Source organism: Phaseolus vulgaris, chromosome 1 (genome assembly GCF_051622355.1).
Source record: "Phaseolus vulgaris cultivar YP4 chromosome 1, ASM5162235v1, whole genome shotgun sequence".
NCBI lineage: Eukaryota > Viridiplantae > Streptophyta > Magnoliopsida > Fabales > Fabaceae > Phaseolus > Phaseolus vulgaris.
In genome coordinates, this window is record NC_143498.1 from 53,047,906 (window position 1) to 53,069,755 (window position 21,850).

At 30.2% G+C, this 21,850-nt stretch overlaps 2 protein-coding genes and 1 non-coding gene across 10 annotated transcripts; 2 read left to right on the forward strand and 1 right to left on the reverse strand.

Moving 5' to 3' along the window:
• The first annotated feature begins 4,253 nt into the window (after positions 1 to 4,253).
• On the forward strand, positions 4,254 to 9,492 carry LOC137815047 (proline transporter 2). 6 transcript variants are annotated; one of them, XM_068618068.2, is made up of 8 exons: positions 4,254 to 4,515; positions 6,725 to 6,949; positions 7,332 to 7,556; positions 7,639 to 7,733; positions 7,907 to 8,096; positions 8,407 to 8,531; positions 8,620 to 8,835; positions 8,938 to 9,492. In XM_068618068.2, the coding sequence occupies exons 2-8, from the start codon at positions 6,850 to 6,852 to the stop codon at positions 9,313 to 9,315; spliced, it is 1,329 nt and encodes a 442-aa protein (XP_068474169.2). In that variant the 5' UTR covers positions 4,254 to 4,515; positions 6,725 to 6,849; the 3' UTR covers positions 9,316 to 9,492. The 6 variants fall into 6 exon arrangements, with proteins under 6 accessions (XP_068474169.2, XP_068474170.2, XP_090150479.1 ...); XM_068618069.2 differs by having other exon boundaries at positions 4,334 to 4,515; positions 6,677 to 6,949; XM_090294353.1 differs by having other exon boundaries at positions 4,342 to 4,515; positions 7,639 to 7,756.
• A 68-nt stretch (positions 9,493 to 9,560) lies between these two features.
• LOC137815048 (uncharacterized) lies at positions 9,561 to 11,495 on the reverse strand. Of its 3 annotated transcripts, none has more exons than XR_016515071.1 (4): positions 11,356 to 11,495; positions 10,849 to 10,889; positions 10,498 to 10,746; positions 9,561 to 9,800 (listed from the first exon to the last, which is right to left on the reverse strand). It is a non-coding gene; the product is annotated as an uncharacterized LOC137815048 (transcript). The 3 variants fall into 3 exon arrangements; XR_016515072.1 differs by having other exon boundaries at positions 10,849 to 10,912; positions 11,356 to 11,489; XR_016515070.1 differs by lacking the exon at positions 10,849 to 10,889.
• A 900-nt stretch (positions 11,496 to 12,395) lies between these two features.
• On the forward strand, positions 12,396 to 20,691 carry LOC137815051 (putative sugar phosphate/phosphate translocator At3g11320). The gene is made up of 6 exons (XM_068618076.2): positions 12,396 to 12,640; positions 12,781 to 12,980; positions 17,901 to 18,374; positions 18,518 to 18,621; positions 18,907 to 19,135; positions 20,173 to 20,691. The coding sequence occupies exons 1-6, from the start codon at positions 12,589 to 12,591 to the stop codon at positions 20,317 to 20,319; spliced, it is 1,206 nt and encodes a 401-aa protein (XP_068474177.1). The 5' UTR covers positions 12,396 to 12,588; the 3' UTR covers positions 20,320 to 20,691.
• Positions 20,692 to 21,850: the final 1,159 nt, after the last annotated feature.

Here is a 21,850-nt window from a genome sequence, read left to right on the forward strand (position 1 = left end):
TTCGTTTTTGTTTTTTTTCCCACATGGAACACTTTTGATACTATATTTACGCAGATAGTATGGTTTTTGATTTAGCTCAGAATTTTGTCCCAGAAAGTCGAATTTTGACTTTGGATGAACTGATCTGGCACCGAACAAACCAGCCGGAATTTGATTTTCGGAAAACCAAATTAAGCTGTATTTTTTCCGTTTTGATTTAGTAAATAATACAAAGAGTTAAATTTTAGAGAAAAAATTATAAAAACAATTAATTGAAAAAAGTTGTTTGGAGGAAATTGTGAAGAAAAAATTATAAAATAATTAATTGAAAACAATTGTTTGGAGAAAAATATATTCTTGGTCTCTTACAAAATTAACAGATTGATATTTTGACAAAAAAAATTAATTGATTTATTTTACAAGTTTCAATAAATCATTTGAAATTTTAATCGATTAATTGATTATCTATAAATATTTTAATTGGTTGATTTTGTAAAAAAATTCATTCTAAACCATATTGAACGTGCCTTATCTTTCTAAGATATATTTTAACGAGACATATTTTAAAAAATAAAATCATTTTTCATCAATTAAAATCAGTTTATAACTTGTACATAGACTAGCTTATAAAAAAATTATTATATATTTTTTAATTTTAATATATAAAAAAAATCTTCATATTTTTTTTCTAAAAATATTTATAAAAAACTTTGTCTAAATATGTGTTAAATTATGAACCATCAACCATTTCTAACCTTTGGAGGATTCAACTTATATTTTTTTTTTTATAATAATGAATGAATAAAATTGAATAGAGATTTGAGGAATCATGCAATATATACACAACCAGTTCAAACCAGCAACAGACCTACTAAAAAACCTAAATGACTTCTAAAAAATAATTGATTTCTATTATATAATTTATATAATATGTATAAGGTTAAACCATTCTTAATTATTAAGTGTACCTATTACTCTATTACTCTATCCTTATTGCTGATAAAAAAAAAACTTCTACAAAACAATATATCTAATTATCGAAAAACCTCGGACAACAACATCCTCTATTGTCTTTGTGGATAACATCAATTTCTGTCAACTGCTACTAAATTCTTGGCTGCATAACAGATGATAAATTAGGCTTCCTAATTATAATGCATATCTTATTTACTATCATGCATAACTTGTTTTTTAAAAGAAATCAATCTTTTACACGTAAGGTTTGTTTCCCAACACAGTGCCATTTTCCACCTCAGGTTTTGTAGAACACAGAAGTTATGGTTTTTATTCAAATCACGTTTCACTATACATAATTTTGTTCAAGGCAACACCAAATTTTACAAGCGATAGAGTTTTCCTTAAAAATATCTGGTATAATCTAGAGAAAAAGAAAGCAAAGATGCACCATGAAGGAGACATCAACGTACATGTTTGATAGGAAAAGGTTAACAGCACTATACTCCATTCCTGTAACCTTTTTAATAATGTATTTCTTTCCAATTATCTACACAAAGTTTTATCATTCTCATTCCATCCCAAAATTAACTGTGATATGCGTTCTAAAATAACCGCTTTCACGTATAAATAATGCTGTGAAAATTTGAAAGGAATGATTCCAACCTTGTTTAAATTGACTCGTTAGTAAAAAAGTCCAACATGCTAAAAGCTGAAGCATATATATATTATTAATGTGGTCAAAAGGGTGACAGAGCCTTTGCATGAATTCCAAATGATATGATAGTGAATGTAGTGTCATCATTTTTTTTATATTAAGAAAATGACAAATTTTAGTTAATAGTACAATATATATTTTGTGTGTGAGTTTGGTTAAAAAACAAGATTTCTAAGGGTTCTTTTTTTTAGATTGAACTTGTTGGGTCATGGGTCTAGCTCGATGTTTGATTATTTATGGGTCGTTTTCTATCTAACATTATGAGGGAGCACAAGTCAAGGAATTTCAATCAATTAGACTTAATCATCATTAATGACTCAATTAAGACAGAATCATGACTAAAGGTGGAGAGGTTACAATTCAGTCTATATATACTTGATTATACTCTACAGAAAGGCACATTATCTAAACACCTAATAAACAATACAGGGAGTACTCTCCTATTTCATATTATACTCATTATATTTATGCTCTTACTGACTTGTGTGTCGGAGTGTCATCGCAGGAGGAGTCCCTCTCGTTTCCAGAAGGCCTTGTTCATCAAGATTCCGACTGACCTTAAGTTGGCTAGAACAAAACTCAAGTTGATATTTATGTGATTTGAAAAGTTGAAAATTTGTTTTAAATTTATTTAGGCAAGTTTGTATTTATTGGAGGGTTTGCAAAGAAATTTATAGTATATTTTTTAAAAGGATTGAAACACACTTTTTGTATTCTCTATTATTTTAATTTATTGTTTGATGATTGAAAGAAAAAGATCTTGTGTATGTGGAGTTGTGTTTGGATGATATCTAATAATTGGAAAGAAAGATGTGCAACCTTTCATTTGGAATAAGATGGGGCACACCAGCTATATCATTCATTCATAATGGATCAATCAATCACTAATAGTGGATTCTCTATCATCTACTCTTTAGTCAAATAATCGCATTTTTCACTTTACCAATATAAATTCATATAAAAAAGTTATATTAATCATACGAATTCATTTCACATATAAATAGAAAAAATATATTTCACATCATTTTTTCTGATTCAAGTAAAATTATTTTTTATGAATATATTAATTAATATACTGAAAATTGTATATCCTTACGATAATAATAATCAATAACAAATGAGATCAAAAGTAAAATAAAATAAAATAATAATAATAGAAACAATAAATGGGAGTGGTTAGTGCATTCCGTTCACCATATCTTTTGGCAAATCTTTTTCTATCCTACAAATAGTTTGTGCTTGTAATATTCTTTAACTTTGTTTAGACAAATAAGGCTGATGAAAAAAAAATAAAAATCAACGGATAAGGTTAAAATTTTAAAAAAATTCAGTTAGTTATTTTGTTTGGAGATCTTATATAATTAGATATAAATATATTTCATAATATATAATTCAATATAAATTATTTGAAGAGAAAATTCTATAAGATTAGTTAAACTTAAAATTTATTTGTTAATATTGGATGAGAGTCATTTATAACCTATTTTAAAGAAGTTGGTTAGATTTATAAGTTATAATATAAAAGTAATTACAAATCTTCTTTTCTTAAGATTTAGTTAAAGTTAAAATCCATTTCTTAGTAATTATCTACTAAACCAACTAAATTATTACTATTCAATCAGGAAAAACGTTCTCGTTCAAAAACAAATATAAATATAAATATTAATATTAATATAAATATAGAACTTTCTTCTATAATAAAATAACATATAATTACATTACATATATTTTATATATTTCATTACAGTATAATTTAATATATTTTGTATAAGAGGAAAATTCTGATGATAATTATAACATATATTTCTAAAACAATAATATTAACTAAACACGTGTTTAATCATTCTCGAAAGTTTAAATTCTCGTGAACTTTAATTATTAATCAGACATATTTGTTTTTAAAAGCAGCAACACTTATGCAAACACTGATTGAACAGAATTCAGTGTCTGAGACGAAAGGTTTGTGCCCAACACAATTGCATTTTCCACCTCACGTTTCCTAGCAACATGAAAAAAGAGTTATGCTTTATGTTAGCACCACCAATAATCTTGAAAAGCATCTCAAGAAAGTTATTCAACACAAAAAGAAAAGAAAAGTAAAGATGAAGCACCAAGCAGACACCAACTCCATCATTCGTAGCAAAAGATTATTAACACCACCACCACTTCCTTCCCACACCCTTTTACAAATGCATTCATGTTATCTTAATTACCAAAATTAATTATCATTTGCATTCAAAATCAACCACTTTCACTTATATAACTTCATAAAGGAAGAAGGAACGGACAGAAAGAAAGAATGCTATAAAAAAAAACATATAAATTAGGACCAACTTGTGGTTTTAAAAACAACAATTTTGAGTTGATGGTTTACAAATTTATTTAGCTTTTAAAGGACTCATTTTTGTTTTGCATTTTTTATTTAAAGAATAGATGAGCATTCTCCAAGCTGAAAAGCATAAATTCTATTAATTATTAATGTGGTCAAAGTGGTGAAGGAATTCAAAACGATATCAGTCTCCTTAAAAATCTTGTTAGAATCTTTTCCACCTTTATTTTTGTTGTGTAGTGAATAATATGGTGTCATTTTCATGTAAAGAACATTCAACAGAAAAAAGAAGGCCAACTGTGAAAAGCCATTTGTCTTTAGTTTTAAGGGTAAAAAGTTGAAGCAATATATATGTATATGTGGGATTGCCCTTGGAGCGTACCCAATAGGAATTTGAAATCAATTGGGATAACACCCACCATCACATGCAACACTAACTTTCTCCCATTTTGGTATGAACTCGCACCAGCTTCAGCATTCATAATTTATCCAGCAACCATTCGGTGGATTCTCGTTCATTCACTTCACTCAACAGGTACGCAATCAAAGTCTGTTTCTGATGTTTAATGTTAATACTCATAATTTATATGTATTCGATTAAAAATTGTTGAAGGGTTTAAGTTAGTTGGATTTTGTGTTTTTGATGTTGAATATTGTTATCATCACTCACTCCTTCACCACTGTTAATGCATTTTCATCTTCAAATCTTACGCTGGTATACACAATCTTCAGTAGTTTAAGTTTCGCTGGAACACTTCCTTTTTAGAAGTAAGAAATTGGATATGGAGCCAGAAAATAGGGTATGTTTAGATTGATTTGGAAAACAGAGAAAGTTTGTTCTTAAGAGATTTAAAGTTTTTTTGTTCATTCATGTTTGTTGTACAAAAGCAGTAAAAGATATATTTGTGCTAAAATGGAGATTTGGTCAGCAAGAAACGCATATACAGCACTTGCAAAAAATAACTAACATGATTTGACTTATGGATTTTGTTTGGTTTATCATTTTGGTATAGTCTCTATCTTTCTGTAATTTTATTTACTTAATTATTTTTTATTGATAAAAAATATTTATTTGGTGTCAACGAGTAGGCAACCTAACTTTAAGATTGAAACGTGTGGATCGGCAAGTCGATAACTTTTATCGACATTCAAAATATTATTATTATTATTTTATGAGTTTAATTTTAACTCTTTGTTATTGTTAATATTTTTATATTACTGACTAATGAAAAATTAGCTTCATATAACTCTCAACAATAATAATAAATTTAATAATTTTACTGATAACTTATGATGAGGTGATGATTTTATAAACAAATTTACAGTTTAGATGAAAATAAATTTATAGGAGCTGTATATATTGAAAACAGATATTTATAAGACGTTGAGTGAACCGTTCCATATAATAAATAACACACTATATATCCTCTAGATATTGAAAACAAATCCTATTACGTCACAAATATTAAAGATGAGATTTGGATTATTAACAAGAAAAAAATACATTTGCTTTTATTATTATTAGTAAAATATTTCGCAGGAATAAAAAAAACAAAAACAAACTCCATGAGTTTCCGTTTGACGTTTGTATAATAAATAAATTAAAATTTGAATTGATAAAATATATTATAATGAGATTTAGTTTATTTACATTAATAATTTTACTATATAATTTAAAAAAAATTAAAGTAGAATGAATAAGAAAATATTTAAATGATTAAAAGAAGAATTAAAATTTCAAATGGATACTTATAAAGGTAATATTATTTATTAAATGAAAATCAAAATTAAACAGGAGCATTTTGGTAATTATAGTATATATTTCCAAAAAAATAACATTAACTAAACACGTGTTTTAATCATTCTTGTAAAGTTTAATTATTAACCAGAGATATTTATTTTTAATACTCAATAATGGTATTTTCATATATGTTATTCCAAAAACAGGATAGATAACTTGACACAAACAGCTCTTAGAAATTTGAGTAAGAGTTAAAATATATACTTAAAACATATATTTATGCAGAGTATTAAAACTTAAGGTTTATTTAACATTAGCATCTAGCTATTAAATGTAAAAATGATTTTTAAATCTTTAACTAACATGGCTTCTTTAAAAAAGGAATTACGAACAATAATAATAAATTATGAAACCAATCTAACAATCATTACTAAATATGATAAGACTATAAACCCACACAAAAAATTTATTAAGTTCAAATTTTACATACAAACTTATTTTTACTTTTAGTTAGTTTAAAATTAATCAAAATTCCCTATCCTGACCTAATAAATTATAAAATACACTTCATCGCATTACAAACACCATCTTTCTTACACAATTAGATATTTTTCCATCAAATTGAGATTTATGCAAAGAAAAAAGAAGAAGATAAACATGGAATAAAGTCCAGTGATGGGTTCCAGGAACTGGACAAAGTGAATAAATGTGGAGCCAATTTATCTTTACGCGTTTATTTTGTGCGTATTAAAGAACACCGACATAACACTGCATGAAAAAGAAATTGCTAAAACATATATTTGAAAGTGGATAATTTGGTTTTAATACACTTTTATTTTATTTAATCTAAAGTATTAAAACGCTGGATCCTAAGATAAGTGTTGAAATCCCTTTGAATGAGAAAGTGTAAGTATTAGTAACATAGTATTTACCTTATTAATTTTGTCTATAAAAGGAAGTGTGATTGGCTGGTTGTTGTTGGTTTTGGTTGAATATATAAAAGAAGGGTGTTGGTTCCTCCGTTCACGCTGGCGGTAAGGCTTTGTTTGGAAGGAGCAGCATCTTACCGTGACGCTGCTCTCAACGACAACGAAACAACAAACACTACCTCTGCGACAACATCAAACAATGGGAAGAAGAGACATTGAACTCCAAACAAACAAGGTCTATGGCCACGATGTTGTAGCAGATGCTGAAGGTCCAAGTACCGCTCATCAAATTAGCAGCGGTTTGTAATCTCATGGCTTTTCACTTTTCCATTTATTCATTACATTTCCAAGATTTCTCTCTTTACAGAACCTGCAGAGTCCAAGGTTTTGAGTTTGAAACCATATGAACTAGCAAGAACATAATTAACACGTGCTTTATTTTTAACAACCAAGAAAGTTGTAAAGATACAGCCAGATTACGATTTTTCAAATTTTCACCTATTCATTTCGGTTGAGTCAATGTTTCAAATTGTGTGTTACATTACATTTATGATTCTTTACGTCTGGATTTTGACTTTGCTCAATTGTCTCAGACTTATCATCAATTTCTCCCAGGAATTAATTCTGCCATTAATTCTTCGATTCTTCCCCTTTAAGTTTATGTTCTGTGTATATGTGCAGATTCATGGTTTCAAGTGGGGTTTATCCTCACGACTGGAATCAACAGTGCCTATGTGCTTGGATATTCAGGGACGGTTATGGTTCCATTGGGATGGACCGGGGGTGTGGTTGGTCTAGTTCTTGCTACCATAATATCGCTCTATGCAAATGCTTTAATTGCTCATCTCCATGAATATGGAGGACAAAGACATATTAGGTATAGAGATCTTGCTGGATATATATATGGTAAGACAAATTAGTTACTTTCATCTCTTCACTTTGCTTGCCGTGTTATTTCCTGCAGCCTATGCTCATTTCATTCTTGCAGGAAAGAAAGCCTATTCTCTCACATGGGCTCTGCAGTATATCAATCTTTTCATGATAAACACTGGCTACATCATTTTGGCCGGTTCAGCCTTGAAAGTAAGAGAGATTTTTGGAACAAAGTATATCTTTTCTTCTCATTTAATTCAATTTGGATTCTTTTCCTTAATGACTTGTTTCACAACTGATAAGTGTTTTGCAGTCATTTTCAGATTGCATTGTAGTTATTTCAATTTTTTTTCTCAACCAAATTTTCTTTTACTGTGATACAGGCTACTTATGTTCTGTTCAGGGATGATGGGCTGTTGAAACTTCCATACTGTATTGCCATAGCTGGACTCGTGTGTGCAATGTTTGCCATCTGCATTCCTCATCTTTCAGCTCTTGGAATTTGGCTTGGATTTTCAACTGTCTTCAGCCTAATATACATTATTATATCATTTTTGTTGTCGCTTAAAGATGGTAATATCTCGTGTCTCAAATGTTTATCCCCGCAAATTAGCTCATGATAACTTGTTAACTGGCTTCTTAATACATTTTTTAAATGTAAAAGGCAACACACAGTGGAATCATGTTAGGGACGCGAAAATTTAAACTATTAGTTTCTGATAATCACATCCTAAATATAAAACTCGTGCAACAAACACACACACTATAAATGTACATTTGATTTAGCATGCATTGTGGTGTCTTATGCTTAATTTGTCGTGTCGAATATATTGTGAAAGACATGTTCTGTAAGACTATGCACTAACCGGTAGAACGTTACCAGGATTACATTCACCGCCTCGTGATTACAAGCTTCCTGGAGAAGGTTTTAGCAAAGTATTCACGATAATTGGGGCTTCTGCAAACCTTGTGTTTGCATTTAATACAGGCATGCTTCCTGAGATACAGGTTAGATAAAAGGTTGTAAATTTTCATAGAACACGTTTTTTGTTGATACAAAATTGGATTGAGTTTTATTTGGTTATATAACTTGCAGGCAACAATTAGGCAGCCAGTTGTGAAGAACATGATGAATGCACTGTACTTTCAGTTTACTGCTGGAGTTCTACCATTGTACCTAGTTGCGTTTACAGGATATTGGGCCTATGGATCTTCCACATCAGTGTATTTGCTTAATAGTGTGAATGGTCCAGTTTGGGTGAAGGCTACGGCCAATATTACAGCCTTTCTTCAATCGGTCATTGCATTGCATGTACATACATCTAAATTACAATTCTCATTACTCTTTAATGTATTACATGATTTTTTTTCCCTTGGCTTAACTTGATAATAATTCTTGTTCTGCTTTTATTAGATTTTTGCAAGTCCAATGTACGAGTTTTTGGATACTAAATATGGGATCAAAGGAAGTGCACTGAATGTTAAAAACATGTCGTTTCGAATCGTGGTAAGAGGTGGTTACCTGGCTTTTAACACATTTGTGTCGGCTTTCTTGCCATTCCTCGGAGATTTCATGAGTTTAACGGGGGCGATAAGCACATTTCCCCTTACATTTATTCTTGCAAACCATATGTACCTTAAGGCAAAGGAGGAGAAACTGACAAGCTCGCAAAAGCTCTGGCATTGGTTCAACATTGGTTTCTTTTCCATTATGTCAATTTTAGCAACAATTGCAGCCCTACGACTTATTGCTGTAGACTCCAAAACCTACCATGTTTTTGCTGATGTGTGATTAAATTCCTTCTATTCTTTCAGCAATAGGAACCCCGTAGTTTTTAGTGTTTAAGATGCTTTTGTTTTAGGAATAAAGATAAACATAGAATTTCCTAGTAGTAGATTGCATTGTGTACCAATGTATTAATGTATTTAGTTTACTTCTGAATCAACATTGGTCACTCAGATCAGAAAATATGCATATTTGGCTAGATCATATCCCGGAGGGAGTTGCTCTATCAACATCAACTCAGTCAAGCAAGGTAAGCTAGAATCAACAAAACATAAAATAAAATAAAAATTATAATCAATACTCAATAAACTGAATACAACACTGAATTTAAAATTATAATGCCCTACATTTTAGCCTAAAGAACGTTATTTGGTGGTTATAAATAATATCACGAAATAGGAGAAATACTTTAACTGATATTTCTGCAAAAGAATTTGGTAAACCTGCTATCTTAAAGACCTTCGTGAAATCATCTAACAAAAACCCCAAACCTGCAATATTTAACACGGACACTTTTAATAAATTAAGGTCTTTAGGCTCTTTTAGAATAATATATATATCAAGTAACGAATGCAATGTAAATGGCTATGCCATTTTCATATCCTCTACCTAAATGAGAAAACTAAATTCTATACTCTCCAAACTTCATAAGAGGTGCATAGAGAAGAGACAAACATAAGTAAATGCTAAGGATTGTTAACTCCGCTAGCTTGATTTCATTGAACTATATGGTTAGTTTTATATCATCAACCTTGGTTGATTATGGTTCCAAACTTCAGCTATTATTATTCCAAACCAAACAAGAACTCAACAGTTATTTCATAATGATGTACAACAATCAAAATAGGGAAGACTATAAAAACTAACGATCACTAAAATCATGAAACATTACAGTTCATGTACACTTACATATAAAGTCAATAAATAACACATGATGGTGCAGTATGATGTAAAACATCATTTTCCTATCTCAAATGGATAAAATATTAAGAAAAATGCAGATTTCATCTTAAAATAAACATGGAAGTCCAATTTCACATATTCTCTTCGATTATTGAACTAGATGAAGAGTTCAAGGCACTACCATAACAACAAATGTTGGTTTGAATGATCTCTTTTGAAAAAACATATGATGAACAAGTGCATGTAAAATAAATAAAATGCTTGAAATAGACATGTCAGACTCACCTTGTAAAGCATCATCCAGACACGAATTTGAGAATAATGCAAATGGAGTTGAGAAGTATGAGAGGAACTCTAAGGTACTGAGTTGCATAAATGAGACCTATAAGCTGGCCTTTGAACGACTTAGTCCTTCCTCCTGAGAAATCTGTGAAACCCCATCCTCTAGGTGCAAGAAAACGACCCTCATTTAATATTGCCAATGCATTTGCAAGAAGCAAAAACCCCTCAAGTATAGTCCACAAACCCATTTCCCTACATTGGAAACAAATCCAACCATGTGATCATCACGTAACTGATCCAAAGAAAACTAAGAGTGTGCTTCCATTCTCACAGAGCTCAAAAGAGACTTATTACCAAAGGATTGAAATGCATCACTTTCCCTGAACTGAAGGTTGCTGGTACAAAAAGAAAAAATACTCTGTAGTTACAGTTTTACAATCAGGGTAGGAGCACCTCACTCAATTACCTAATTAAATTACTGGTTTTAATTAAAATTTCAAGAATATGAATCCATTGCTTGCACCAACTAAAATTCCACAATCCAAATTTCCAAATAGAAGATAAACCTCAGTTAATGTATCTACAAATAGTTTCCCACATCGTGGGAAATCATGTACAAAAACAAGTGCAGACATTTAACTCACACCAAACTATAGAAAAACAGGAATAATGTTTGAACAACGAAACCACAACAACATCAGCCATCGCCACAGAACTGGCGATTAAGGATCACAAAATATCCTAGATCTTCCGACAAAAAGGCAACGAAAAAAATGTTGATGTTTATTGTTTCAATAAAAAAAAAAACAGAACAAAATTAAGATTCAATTGAGTCAGTTTGAAAAGAAAATTTGAGAAAACCTGATATGGAACCGTGAGATGAAATACGATCGATCATATCATCCTGATGTTAAATGTGTGAATGAAGTCTGAGGAAGGAAAATCCAACAGCTAAATCACCTTGACCGAAGGGTAGAAAAGGTCATAGATTTCTGTTGGATCCGTAAGCCCAGTTATTAAGAACCAAACCAAACTCTCTTGGCAAAAACACAGAAGAAAAGAGAAGGTGTCTAGTATTTTAGTTTGTCGTGTAACTGATTTTTTCTTTCTTTTCTATTTTGTTTTTGTTTAGAAATTTTACATTATTTGAATCACTTGATTTAATCTAACTATATTGGAAGTATAAAGGTCTTTTTACATTCTACTTTAATCACAATTTGTTTGTTAACTTTTATATAAGTTTGATTTGTATCCCCTTAAAACTCTTTTCTTCCATTTACTTTGTACAATGTATTGAAATTAAGGGAAGAAGGAAAAGAAAAAAGAACATATTTTAAATAAATAAATAAAAGTGTAACCATAATGCATAAGATATTAGTACATGGTTGGATATGTTGGTGTATACTTTATTACTGAAATAAAAGTAAAAATTTCAAAGCAAGACAAGAAAAGGGTAATCAACACTAATCTGATACCGTAGTAGATTCGAATATCCAATTTGCCCACTTCTGAGATGTCATGTCACCTCTCTTCATTATTGTTCTACTTTCACATTTCAATCTCATGAACCAAAACCCTTCTCTCACGTTCATTCCAACAAAAAAATATCTCTCAAAATTCTGATTGGTCCATCAAAATTCTTTATATCTCCAAAATTAATTTATTTTTCATTAATCTTGAATTATTTTCTCACAATAATCTTTTTCTACAAAATTTGGTCTGAGAATAGTTTGGCAAAATCTCCCCATTCATTTGAATTTACTTTATACATTCTTCAGCACTGAACAATACTGAACAACTCCACCAGTAAAAAGAGAAAAATGTATAAAAATAATATAACAGAGAATTTATGTATGGCAATTCATTTGATCAATATATATATCCTTTGGTCTGAAATTCTATTTGTTAAAGTGTTGATTCATTGATGTGGTTTTTCATAGAAAGAGGAAAACATCATTGTCACCCATGAATCAGTACTGAATAAGGCCCTTGTTCAGTTTCTTGTTTGTGTTTGTCTCTAAGTTAACTCTTTCACTTCACCTCTCTATATCCTCTTCCAGTTAAGCTACCCAGATTGGTGGACTTGCTTCTTCAATGGCTCAAATTGCTCTTATTGCTCCACCAACTTTCAGAGCTATTACCACTGGCATGTTCCACTTTCCATGCTGTCAAATTCACCATCCAACCTCTTATCTCTCTTTTTTCCTAATTTCTCTTGTGTTCTCCTAGGAACCAAACAGAGTCAAATGATGATTTAGTTTGAACCATGAACTGATGTGTTTTCAGGTGGGGGAAAACAGCAACAACATGAACTCTCATATTCAAGAAAGAGAGTGAGTTTAGCATCAGTTGTTCCAAGTAGGAAGATGAAGAAGGTTCCATTGTTTGTTTCATCAAATTGTGGTGGTGAAAGGAGTAGAAGTGTGGTGGTGAAAGTTTCAGGAGGAGGAACCATCTCTCTCCCTCATGGTTGGCCACCACAAAAGGTAAGTCACTATTGAAACTTTTCCTATCATATGTCCACAAATCAATTATTTTTATGAAAAAAAAGTTCTTTAACACCATGACCAGGAAATACATATATCTAATTAAAAAAAAAATTAATTTATTAAAATGTGAAGTGTATGTATATACTGTTTGCAGTATTAACATATAGGACTCTATTTTTATTTTTTATTTAAAAAAAATATCTCACTGTTTATCTAATACTTCGAAAATTTAATTAACACCAATGTTCCTATTAAACTTTTTATACCAATTAGTTATTCATCAAATTATTATAAATCAAAATGAGGATTCTATTTAAAAAAAATTTAAGTACTGAGTTTTGCCAATGTAAATATTTTAGAAAATTAACACCGAGTTTATCTTTGAATGATTAAATTCGTAGTTTTTGTTTAAAAAATGTGTTCAAAACTAATTTATACAACTTATTTTTATATTAACACATTACAATCACTTGATATTGAGAGAATAAATAATCAACTATAAATTAATTTATTTACTTTAGGAGAAGAACTAGTAGGGTTTTTTAGCGATCATTTTTCTTATGACTTTAAAACACAGACACTTACATTTATAAGTCGTGTGGTGCACGAGACGAAATGAAAATAATAAATTATAAATTTATTAAATGTAATGATATTTTTCTAGAAAAATGTAACAATAATACAATAATTTGAGTTTATTTAAAATTTTATACGTGAATTTTTTGGATAAGTATTTTTAAAGAAAAAAAAACTGAAATTTGCAAATAATTTGTTAATAAGTTAAAAATAATTTATACACAAAATAAAAAAATTAGAAAAATTATATAAGAGAATATTACGAAAAAATATATAAGAGAGTTTTAAAAATTAAATTGTGAATAATCTAATGTTAAATTATGAAAAAAAAATATTTCTTTCTTTAAAAATACTTTTGAATAAGTTTGTTCAATCAAGTTTACCTTATGTTTAGTCCTTCCTCTATAACCTACATTAAAAACTTGAGTTTTATTAAAAAATTGTGACAAATAAAAATATAAAAAAACATATACGTTCTCATTATGAGTTAAATTTAATAGTTACCTACCAAGTATATTGGAGAAGTTAATTGTTATTTTTTCAAAATATTAATATGTATGACTTTTTATATTATTTTTCACATTTCCCCCTTTTTTTTACATTTTACCTTATATTCCTTCTGCTATTTCTAGTTATCCATCCATTCTCCTTTTAAGAGTGTTAGAAAAATATTTTTTCAATAAATAAAGTTTATATAACCCTAGTTAATAAAGAAAAAAAATATAAGTGCATTAAAAATAATGAATAAAGTCATTACACAGTCACACGCCAGAGGACAAGTTTTTAATCACTAGTTACAATAGTATGTTTCTTTTCCTAGGTGACAAAAAAAAATCAAATGATAATAATCATATTTCAGTTTGTCTTTGATGTACTATAATTTTTTATTTATTGAAATTTACCTTATTTTTACGTAATTTATATCCTAAGAAAAGCCTATTTACCAACTTCGTTTTAAAACGAAAATGAGAAATTATTAGAAACTTATCTTACCAATCTTGTTTTTTAAAAACTCATGAACTTGCATACTTTGATTTAATTAGGGTATGCATAAATTTCAAGGGACTAAAACAAAACTAAGTGGCCCATAGGGCCACATTAAATATGATCCACAAATCATGAATTATGGGCCCATGTTAAATATGACCACAACGGATTGAAATGGACTGTTTCTTCCTGCACCTCCATATCTTCTTCTGGCACCTTCATACACAACATGAAAATACATTTTTATCCTTCTTGTGTCATCCCCATAAAATAACTTCCGGATTATGTAATCCAAAAACGCATTTGAAAAAAGACTTATGGATTACATAATCCGGAAGTTAAAAAAGACTTCTGAATTATGTAATTCGGAAAGTAGTTATGCATCTGAAAAAAGACTTTCGGATTATATAATCCGGAAGTTAATTACAAATTTGAAAAATGACTTCTGGATTATGTAATCCAGAATATTACAGAGGGACATTTTTGGAAATACGAAAATCTATGGAGGTGAGAGAAAAAGGTATAGAGGTGTAGGAAGGAGCAGCCATTGAAATGTTAGTAGACAAAAACAAAACAAAAATTTATTTCTCTTCTCCAAAAAGATGAAATATTAGCAAGTCCTACAAAATATATTCATAGTGTTCATATTATGCATCCATTTATTAATAAAGTGGTCCCTACCAATGAATTCATCTTCCTACTAATGAATTTAGCGTAGACCAAGTCTATAAATGAATTCAATTGTTGAAGTTTGAATAGGACACATTTTTGGTAGAAAAATGTTGTTTGTTTTGAGTTCCAAACATGAGCAACTACATAAGTAACAAATGTTTCTATGCAAATAGAAGAAACCAAAACACAGTTTCAGGGAAAAGGATACCATCACTGTGATAAGCCTCAATATTAAATATATCATCTTCTCAAACCATCTTACTTAACTACCTATTCTTCTTAACAACTATATTATTTTAAACTAATTAATATAAAAATATTTTTTTTAAAGGTGTAAAGTTAGATTTTAACTTTTTAAATGGTTAAAACTGTAATTATTGTGAAACATATAAATACAAGTAAAATGTCTAATTTTGCATTAAGTTGTTGCTTCGCTTCTTTCTTTTCTGTCTCAATTAATATTTTTTAATTAATAAATTAATAAATATAATAAATTTCATTGATTAGTTATAATTTTTATATGATAATTAATGCATTAACTAAAAGTCAGTTAGAATTAGGTAGAAAGACTTATTCAACTAAAGAAGTAATTACTATATTCAACTTTAAAAATCAATCAATATAAAGATAAAAAATAATTATTCATTTTATAAAATAAAAAATATATTTTCAAAATTGATTTTAATTATATTTATTATATATACACCTTAAATATAAGATAATAAGATTAAATTAATTACTAAATACAATTTTTTTCTTCTACTTTAATGAAAAAAAATATACATTGTGATCTTCCATAAGGTTTGTATGTCTCAGAAAAGAAAAGTATCACATTTTTTCTCCTAGAACCCTAACAAGTTTAAAGTGTGAGTTTAGACGTTATGTTAAGCAAAAAGGTGAGTGCTTACACGTTCTCAATGTGAGTTTTTGTATTTAATAATCAGCTATTACAAATTCATATTTTCCAAACTACGTTAAACCCATTTTTTAATTTCTGATGAATCTTGGATCATGCACCAACATCTTTCACACAATCCCAACCAGAACTTCTTCTGCAGGAAAACAGAAAAAAAAAATGCTAATTCATGAATTCCTTCTAGATAATAAAAACACCCAAAAATTTATTAATAAATTTTAAATATAATTTAACTTTAATTCAAAATAATAAATTAATTCAAAATAAAATTAATATATAGTATATTTTACAAGTATCTCAAATTATATTTTTCTAAATCTATAAAATTTGAAAAAAACGTAGAAAATAAATAAGGCGGTGTTTGGACTCCCTTCCTTCCGGCCACCTCTGGCAAACTTTTCTGGTCAACTCTGTGCCTAACTTCATGTTCGTACCATTATAAGCGCGTTGAGTTCAGCAATAATAAGAATATTATTCTACATTATTATTAGTCCAATTTTTACGTCTTAAGTTAGACTTATTCCTACTACTAATTAATGATAATTAAATTAATACATTTTTTTTTTCATGTAACACCACACACGGATCATACGGTGCATCCAGTTGTACAAAATCTCTTAATTGTTGATGGATCATGGATCGTGCACTCCTTCATCTGATTCTTTCATTTGTTTTGTTTCTTACGATATTTATTACCATCTTTTTACATAATAGTAATATATTTTTGTTTCATTCAATATCTTTTTATTTCGTAACTTACACCCTTTTATTCTCTTCTTTACCCTTTTTATACATTTGCAAACAATATATTTAATTTAATCTTTTAAAATTTTCATTCATCCGTTGACCACGCTACATGTAACTTATCTCTTGACAAAAGATGGTATTAAGGAATGAAAATCTCAATCCAATTAAGATATTTAAATACAAAAGATCCGTTTAGAGAGAAAGTAAATTAGAAAGATTACAGATTTTTAAATAATAAAAATAATAAAATTCATCCTTTCAAGTGATATAAAACTTATTCCAAAATTTAACTGTTTCTCTTTATACTTTTTCTTGCAACTTACATATTACCATAAATACTGCAAATCTGCCCCCAATGAAATAACTACTAAGTAACTGTTAGGGGTGCTTCCTTTATTTGTTTACAGCCTACCACTATTATAATAATAAAAAAATATGTCATTTTTTAATTAAATAATTTTACTTATTAAAAGAACTTCTCTTTATTTTAAAATAAGTAAATAATTTTTCTTTTCTAAAAATAACGGTTACATAATTTTTTAATATAATTCTTTCTATTTTTAATTAGTAACTCATAAAATAATAAATATTTTTTCATATAATAAAAAATATGAATAAAATCTACTTTTGCTAATAATAATAATAATAATTAACATTAGCCCTTCACTATAATATAATAGAAGAGTTTTTAGTATATTATTACATCTTATGTTCTGCAGCTTTAAATTCATTTTTTTCTTTTCTCTTTCCCTGTATCTGTGTTTGGTCCTGTTTGAGTTGCAGAGAGGTTGGCAAGCACATTCCACACACACATTTTTTCCTTTGTCATCTTCAAGACCCAGATTTCTAATTCCGACGCAGACCCACCACTATCCTTAATTTTTCAGACCCCAAGCCATGGATTCTCAGATCCATGGCTTGTAAAGTCAACCCCTTTATCATTGTTTTGGTTGTCACCACTTAAAGCTAAACCCTTCTTCAATGCCCAGATCCCCATTAACCTCTCTCTGAAATCGCAGGGCTCTGAAGATCAAATCGAAAGCATCAACAGAATGAAGGGTTCTAACCGGTTCTTCACTATAGGGCTGGTGGCGGCGTGGTACTCCTCCAACATTGGCGTGCTTCTCTTGAATAAGTATTTGCTCAGCAACTATGGCTTCAAGTACCCGATCTTCCTCACCATGTGCCACATGACGGCGTGTTCCTTGCTCAGTTACGTCGCCATCGCGTGGATGAAGGTGGTGCCCTTGCAAACCATTCGATCCAGGGTTCAGTTCTTCAAGATCTCTGCTCTCAGTCTAGTTTTCTGTGTCTCCGTTGTGTTTGGGAACATTTCTCTGCGCTACCTCCCCGTGTCTTTTAACCAGGCTGTTGGCGCCACCACGCCCTTCTTCACTGCCGTTTTTGCTTACCTTATAACTTTTAAGAGGGAGGCTTGGCTCACTTACCTCACCCTTGTTCCTGTTGTTACTGGAGTCATCATTGCCAGTGGGGTATGTCTCATAACACCACACCCTTCTAATGATTCTAATTTGGAGTTTTTTTTAATGTGATTTCAGCTTGGTTCAACATGAAATTGAAAATATTTAATTGTCTGATGTTTGTGTTGTGTGTGTCTTGTTCTATTTGGCCTCAGGGGGAACCTAGTTTCCATCTGTTTGGATTTATTATATGTGTTGCGGCTACTGGTGCAAGGGCTCTGAAATCAGTGCTGCAAGGGATTTTGCTTTCTTCTGAAGGGTAAGGATTGAGAAACTCTAGATTGATTCGTTAACCATTAATGTTTAAATTATTTTCTTTAAACGGCAAGTTTTGGTCCCTGTCTGATGCTAACGAGGGGCAAAAGCTTAACTTTTACCTATGTGTAAGGACTAGAGTTTACAATTTTCTATGGACTAAAGTTTAAAATAGGACAATTATAGACACCAAATGAATAGTTTAATTATGGTTAATTTATCCCTATGTTTTTCTTGAGTGTTCGAGTTCTATGTTCAAATGGGTATTGACAGAGTTCTTGTGTGGCAGAGAGAAGCTGAATTCTATGAACCTTTTGCTTTACATGGCTCCAATGGCTGTGGTTTTCCTTCTTCCTGCAACACTTATAATGGAAGAGAATGTGGTTGGCATCACGTTGGCTCTTGCCAGGGATGATACCAAGATCATTTGGTATCTGCTGTTTAATTCGGCACTTGCATATTTTGTCAACCTGACCAACTTTTTGGTCACAAAACATACCAGTGCTCTGACCCTTCAGGTAAGTCGGATCAATCTAATCGGCTTCCATTCCTCTCTTTTTTTTTTATGTACTTTTCACTCCAACAAACTGTCTGTTGTCTCATCTCTTGGTAGTTGGGACATCAGATTTTGGTGGTTGTCAAATGAGTTTGTTGTCAAATCACAGGATATGTATCACCTTATCGGCATTATATTGGTCATTTTTTTTGTTTTTTCTTAGTTCTTCTGCAATGCGATCAGTGGTTGACTTATTTTGTTTCCCTGATTCTTTTTTGTTTGAGAATGGAATTCTTTGAAAACAAATTATATCAGGTCATGTGATATTTTACATTGCCTAGTATTTTGCATTTGCAATCTAGTCTCTCAAAATTCATAAATATCCAATTCTTCTAGTTTCTAGGATTGTGTGTTTACCAGATATTTGATAAATAGTTATTGCAAACTTAATTGAGGGGATGCCACTGAGAACTTTCTGCTGGATCCCTAAAGCTAGTACTAGGCCAGTACATTCAAACATCGCTACTGATAGTTCACAAGTATATAAAACTATGTGGTTGAATAGTTTAGTGATGCTCTGTAAGGTTCAATTATTCAAGTTAGTCGATAGCAGTATTTGTAACAATTGCTCAAGATGACTCCTGATCACAACTTGCTGATGAGTAAATCATTCGGGTGACTATTAAAACTGTATTAAAAGGTTAGCAATGAATTTAGGATGATTGATGCATGCGTTTGCCAAAACTATACAGGTGAGTGTTTTGAGAATTTCTCATAGAAATGTACATTCAAAAAGAAAATCTATACCCCTTTCAAATTTCTCTTTGATTTTTGTTTTGTTTTTACCCTTCTGAGTAATTGTATATCACTAAATGTTTTTGGATTGATGAAATCTGTGATTCAAATGAGCATGTGTAGATGAAACCTGTGTTTTGTTATGGTATCCTTCAAGTCTGATTTTGATCTTTGCTTGAGTGTTTCCTTTTTTTTTCTGTTTAATTTCTGATGATTATTCTTAAATTGAATTGGATTGATAATCTAAGTGTTGACCTCATACAGGTACTAGGAAATGCTAAAGGTGCTGTAGCAGTAGTAGTTTCAATCCTAATCTTCAGAAACCCAGTTTCGGTCACTGGAATGATGGGTTACTCACTCACAGTCTTTGGAGTTATACTCTATAGTGAAGCCAAAAAGCGAAGCAAGTGATACTGATACATCATTCATGTGCAGCCAGCATTGAGCGGACAACCTTTAGTTATACTCCAACAACATTTACTTTTCATTACTACACAGGCAACCTCACCATTCAGAAGGCAAATTTGTTTAGCATGCTAGTAATCAGAATCCAGAGTTTCTGACTCTAATACACACATTTTTTACCCACACGCCAGGCCTCATTGAAAGTATTAGCAACGATGCAGATATGGTACACACAACAAAAAGTTGCAATAATCGAGAGTACCTTTTGTCATTTCTTATTAGAGGAAAAGGAGTTGTAAAATTGGATGTCTACACTTATATTGTTGAATACTATTTACATTCGTTTATTAATGATAGAATTCATATTTTTGCCCGTCTTCCAAATTCTTCATTATCATTCCTGATATATTTTGAACCAGAGAATAGTAACAAATGAATTCAAAGAATATGTAAACAGTCTTTACATATTAATTATTCACTCTCCGTGATTTTTAATTGTTAATCACACATACTCTAATCTCTATACACATCTTCCATGCAACAGATGGTGAGTTCCATATTCCTTAACTCGCCTGCAGAATTAAGAAATGACCTTTTGTTTATTCATTTATCAAATAACAAAGTTGCATAAATGCTGTCATCATTGTCGACTGAATAAAATCAAAGGAAAGTCAACCTCTCATAACTCAAGAATTACATCTATTTCAACTCTGTAGATTACAGCCAATGATTTCTTTTCACTAAGATAAACTTCAAAAAGTGTAGTCCAAAGTATACATATAAATATAAAGGTCTCAGCAAAATAATAGTAGTATCATTGTCCTGAGCATCCGACCATAAAAGTTAATTCAAGCACTCCATTCTTCATGTCGTATTCTCTTACTTTTTTTCTGTCCATCCTCACATGTGTGATTACAGATATCCAACAAAGCATATGACAAATAAAATACTATAACAAAACGATATTCAGATAAGTTTAAGCGTATTAGGACAGTTTTTGGAGAGTGGGCATCAGTGAGTACCACACTTTACTTACCGTCTGTCAATCTTTTATATATTTGCAAACCATACATTCAAAAACATGTCACAGATTACACAAAAGTATATTTTATATTATACAATCTGAATTCAATTCCAGAAACTATAATCTGATCATTTAAAAGTATATTTAGATTTTGAAATCTGAAATATATTTTCAAATCTAAAAGTGTATTTTTTATCGTAAAATTCAAAATGTTTTTTAAATTGTATTTATATTATACTTTTGAATTCCCAACTATGCAATCTAAGATTTTTGTAAAGCCATGCCCAATTTGGATTTTCCTAACACTAATGGAGGTACAGTGGTAAAAGAAATTGTACATTGCAGAGCATCAATTGCGTTCTACCTACCCGCGAATTCGTCTTCAAAGGCTATTTAGGTTTTGTTTGGATTGAAGAGGAGATTTGTGAGGAGGGGAGGGACTGGATTTGTGAGGATTGGAGAGGATATGTGAGGTTGTTTGGATTGAGGGATGATAGAGTGGATTTGTGAAAA

What these genes read in the sequence shown, in the direction of transcription:
- LOC137815047 (XM_068618068.2), top strand. Translation starts at nt 6,850, where the DNA reads ATGGGAAGAAGAGACATTGAACTCCAAACAAACAAGGTCTATGGCCAC. An exon ending in CGCTCATCAAATTAGCAGCG is followed by an intron (nt 6,950 to 7,331) that starts GTTTGTAATCTC and finishes GTATATGTGCAG; the next exon opens with ATTCATGGTTTCAAGTGGGG. An exon ending in GCATGCTTCCTGAGATACAG is followed by an intron (nt 8,532 to 8,619) that starts GTTAGATAAAAG and finishes TATAACTTGCAG; the next exon opens with GCAACAATTAGGCAGCCAGT.
- LOC137815051 (XM_068618076.2), top strand. Translation starts at nt 12,589, where the DNA reads ATGGCTCAAATTGCTCTTATTGCTCCACCAACTTTCAGAGCTATTACC. An exon ending in ATGGTTGGCCACCACAAAAG is followed by an intron (nt 12,981 to 17,900) that starts GTAAGTCACTAT and finishes CTGAAATCGCAG; the next exon opens with GGCTCTGAAGATCAAATCGA. An exon ending in GAGTCATCATTGCCAGTGGG is followed by an intron (nt 18,375 to 18,517) that starts GTATGTCTCATA and finishes ATTTGGCCTCAG; the next exon opens with GGGGAACCTAGTTTCCATCT.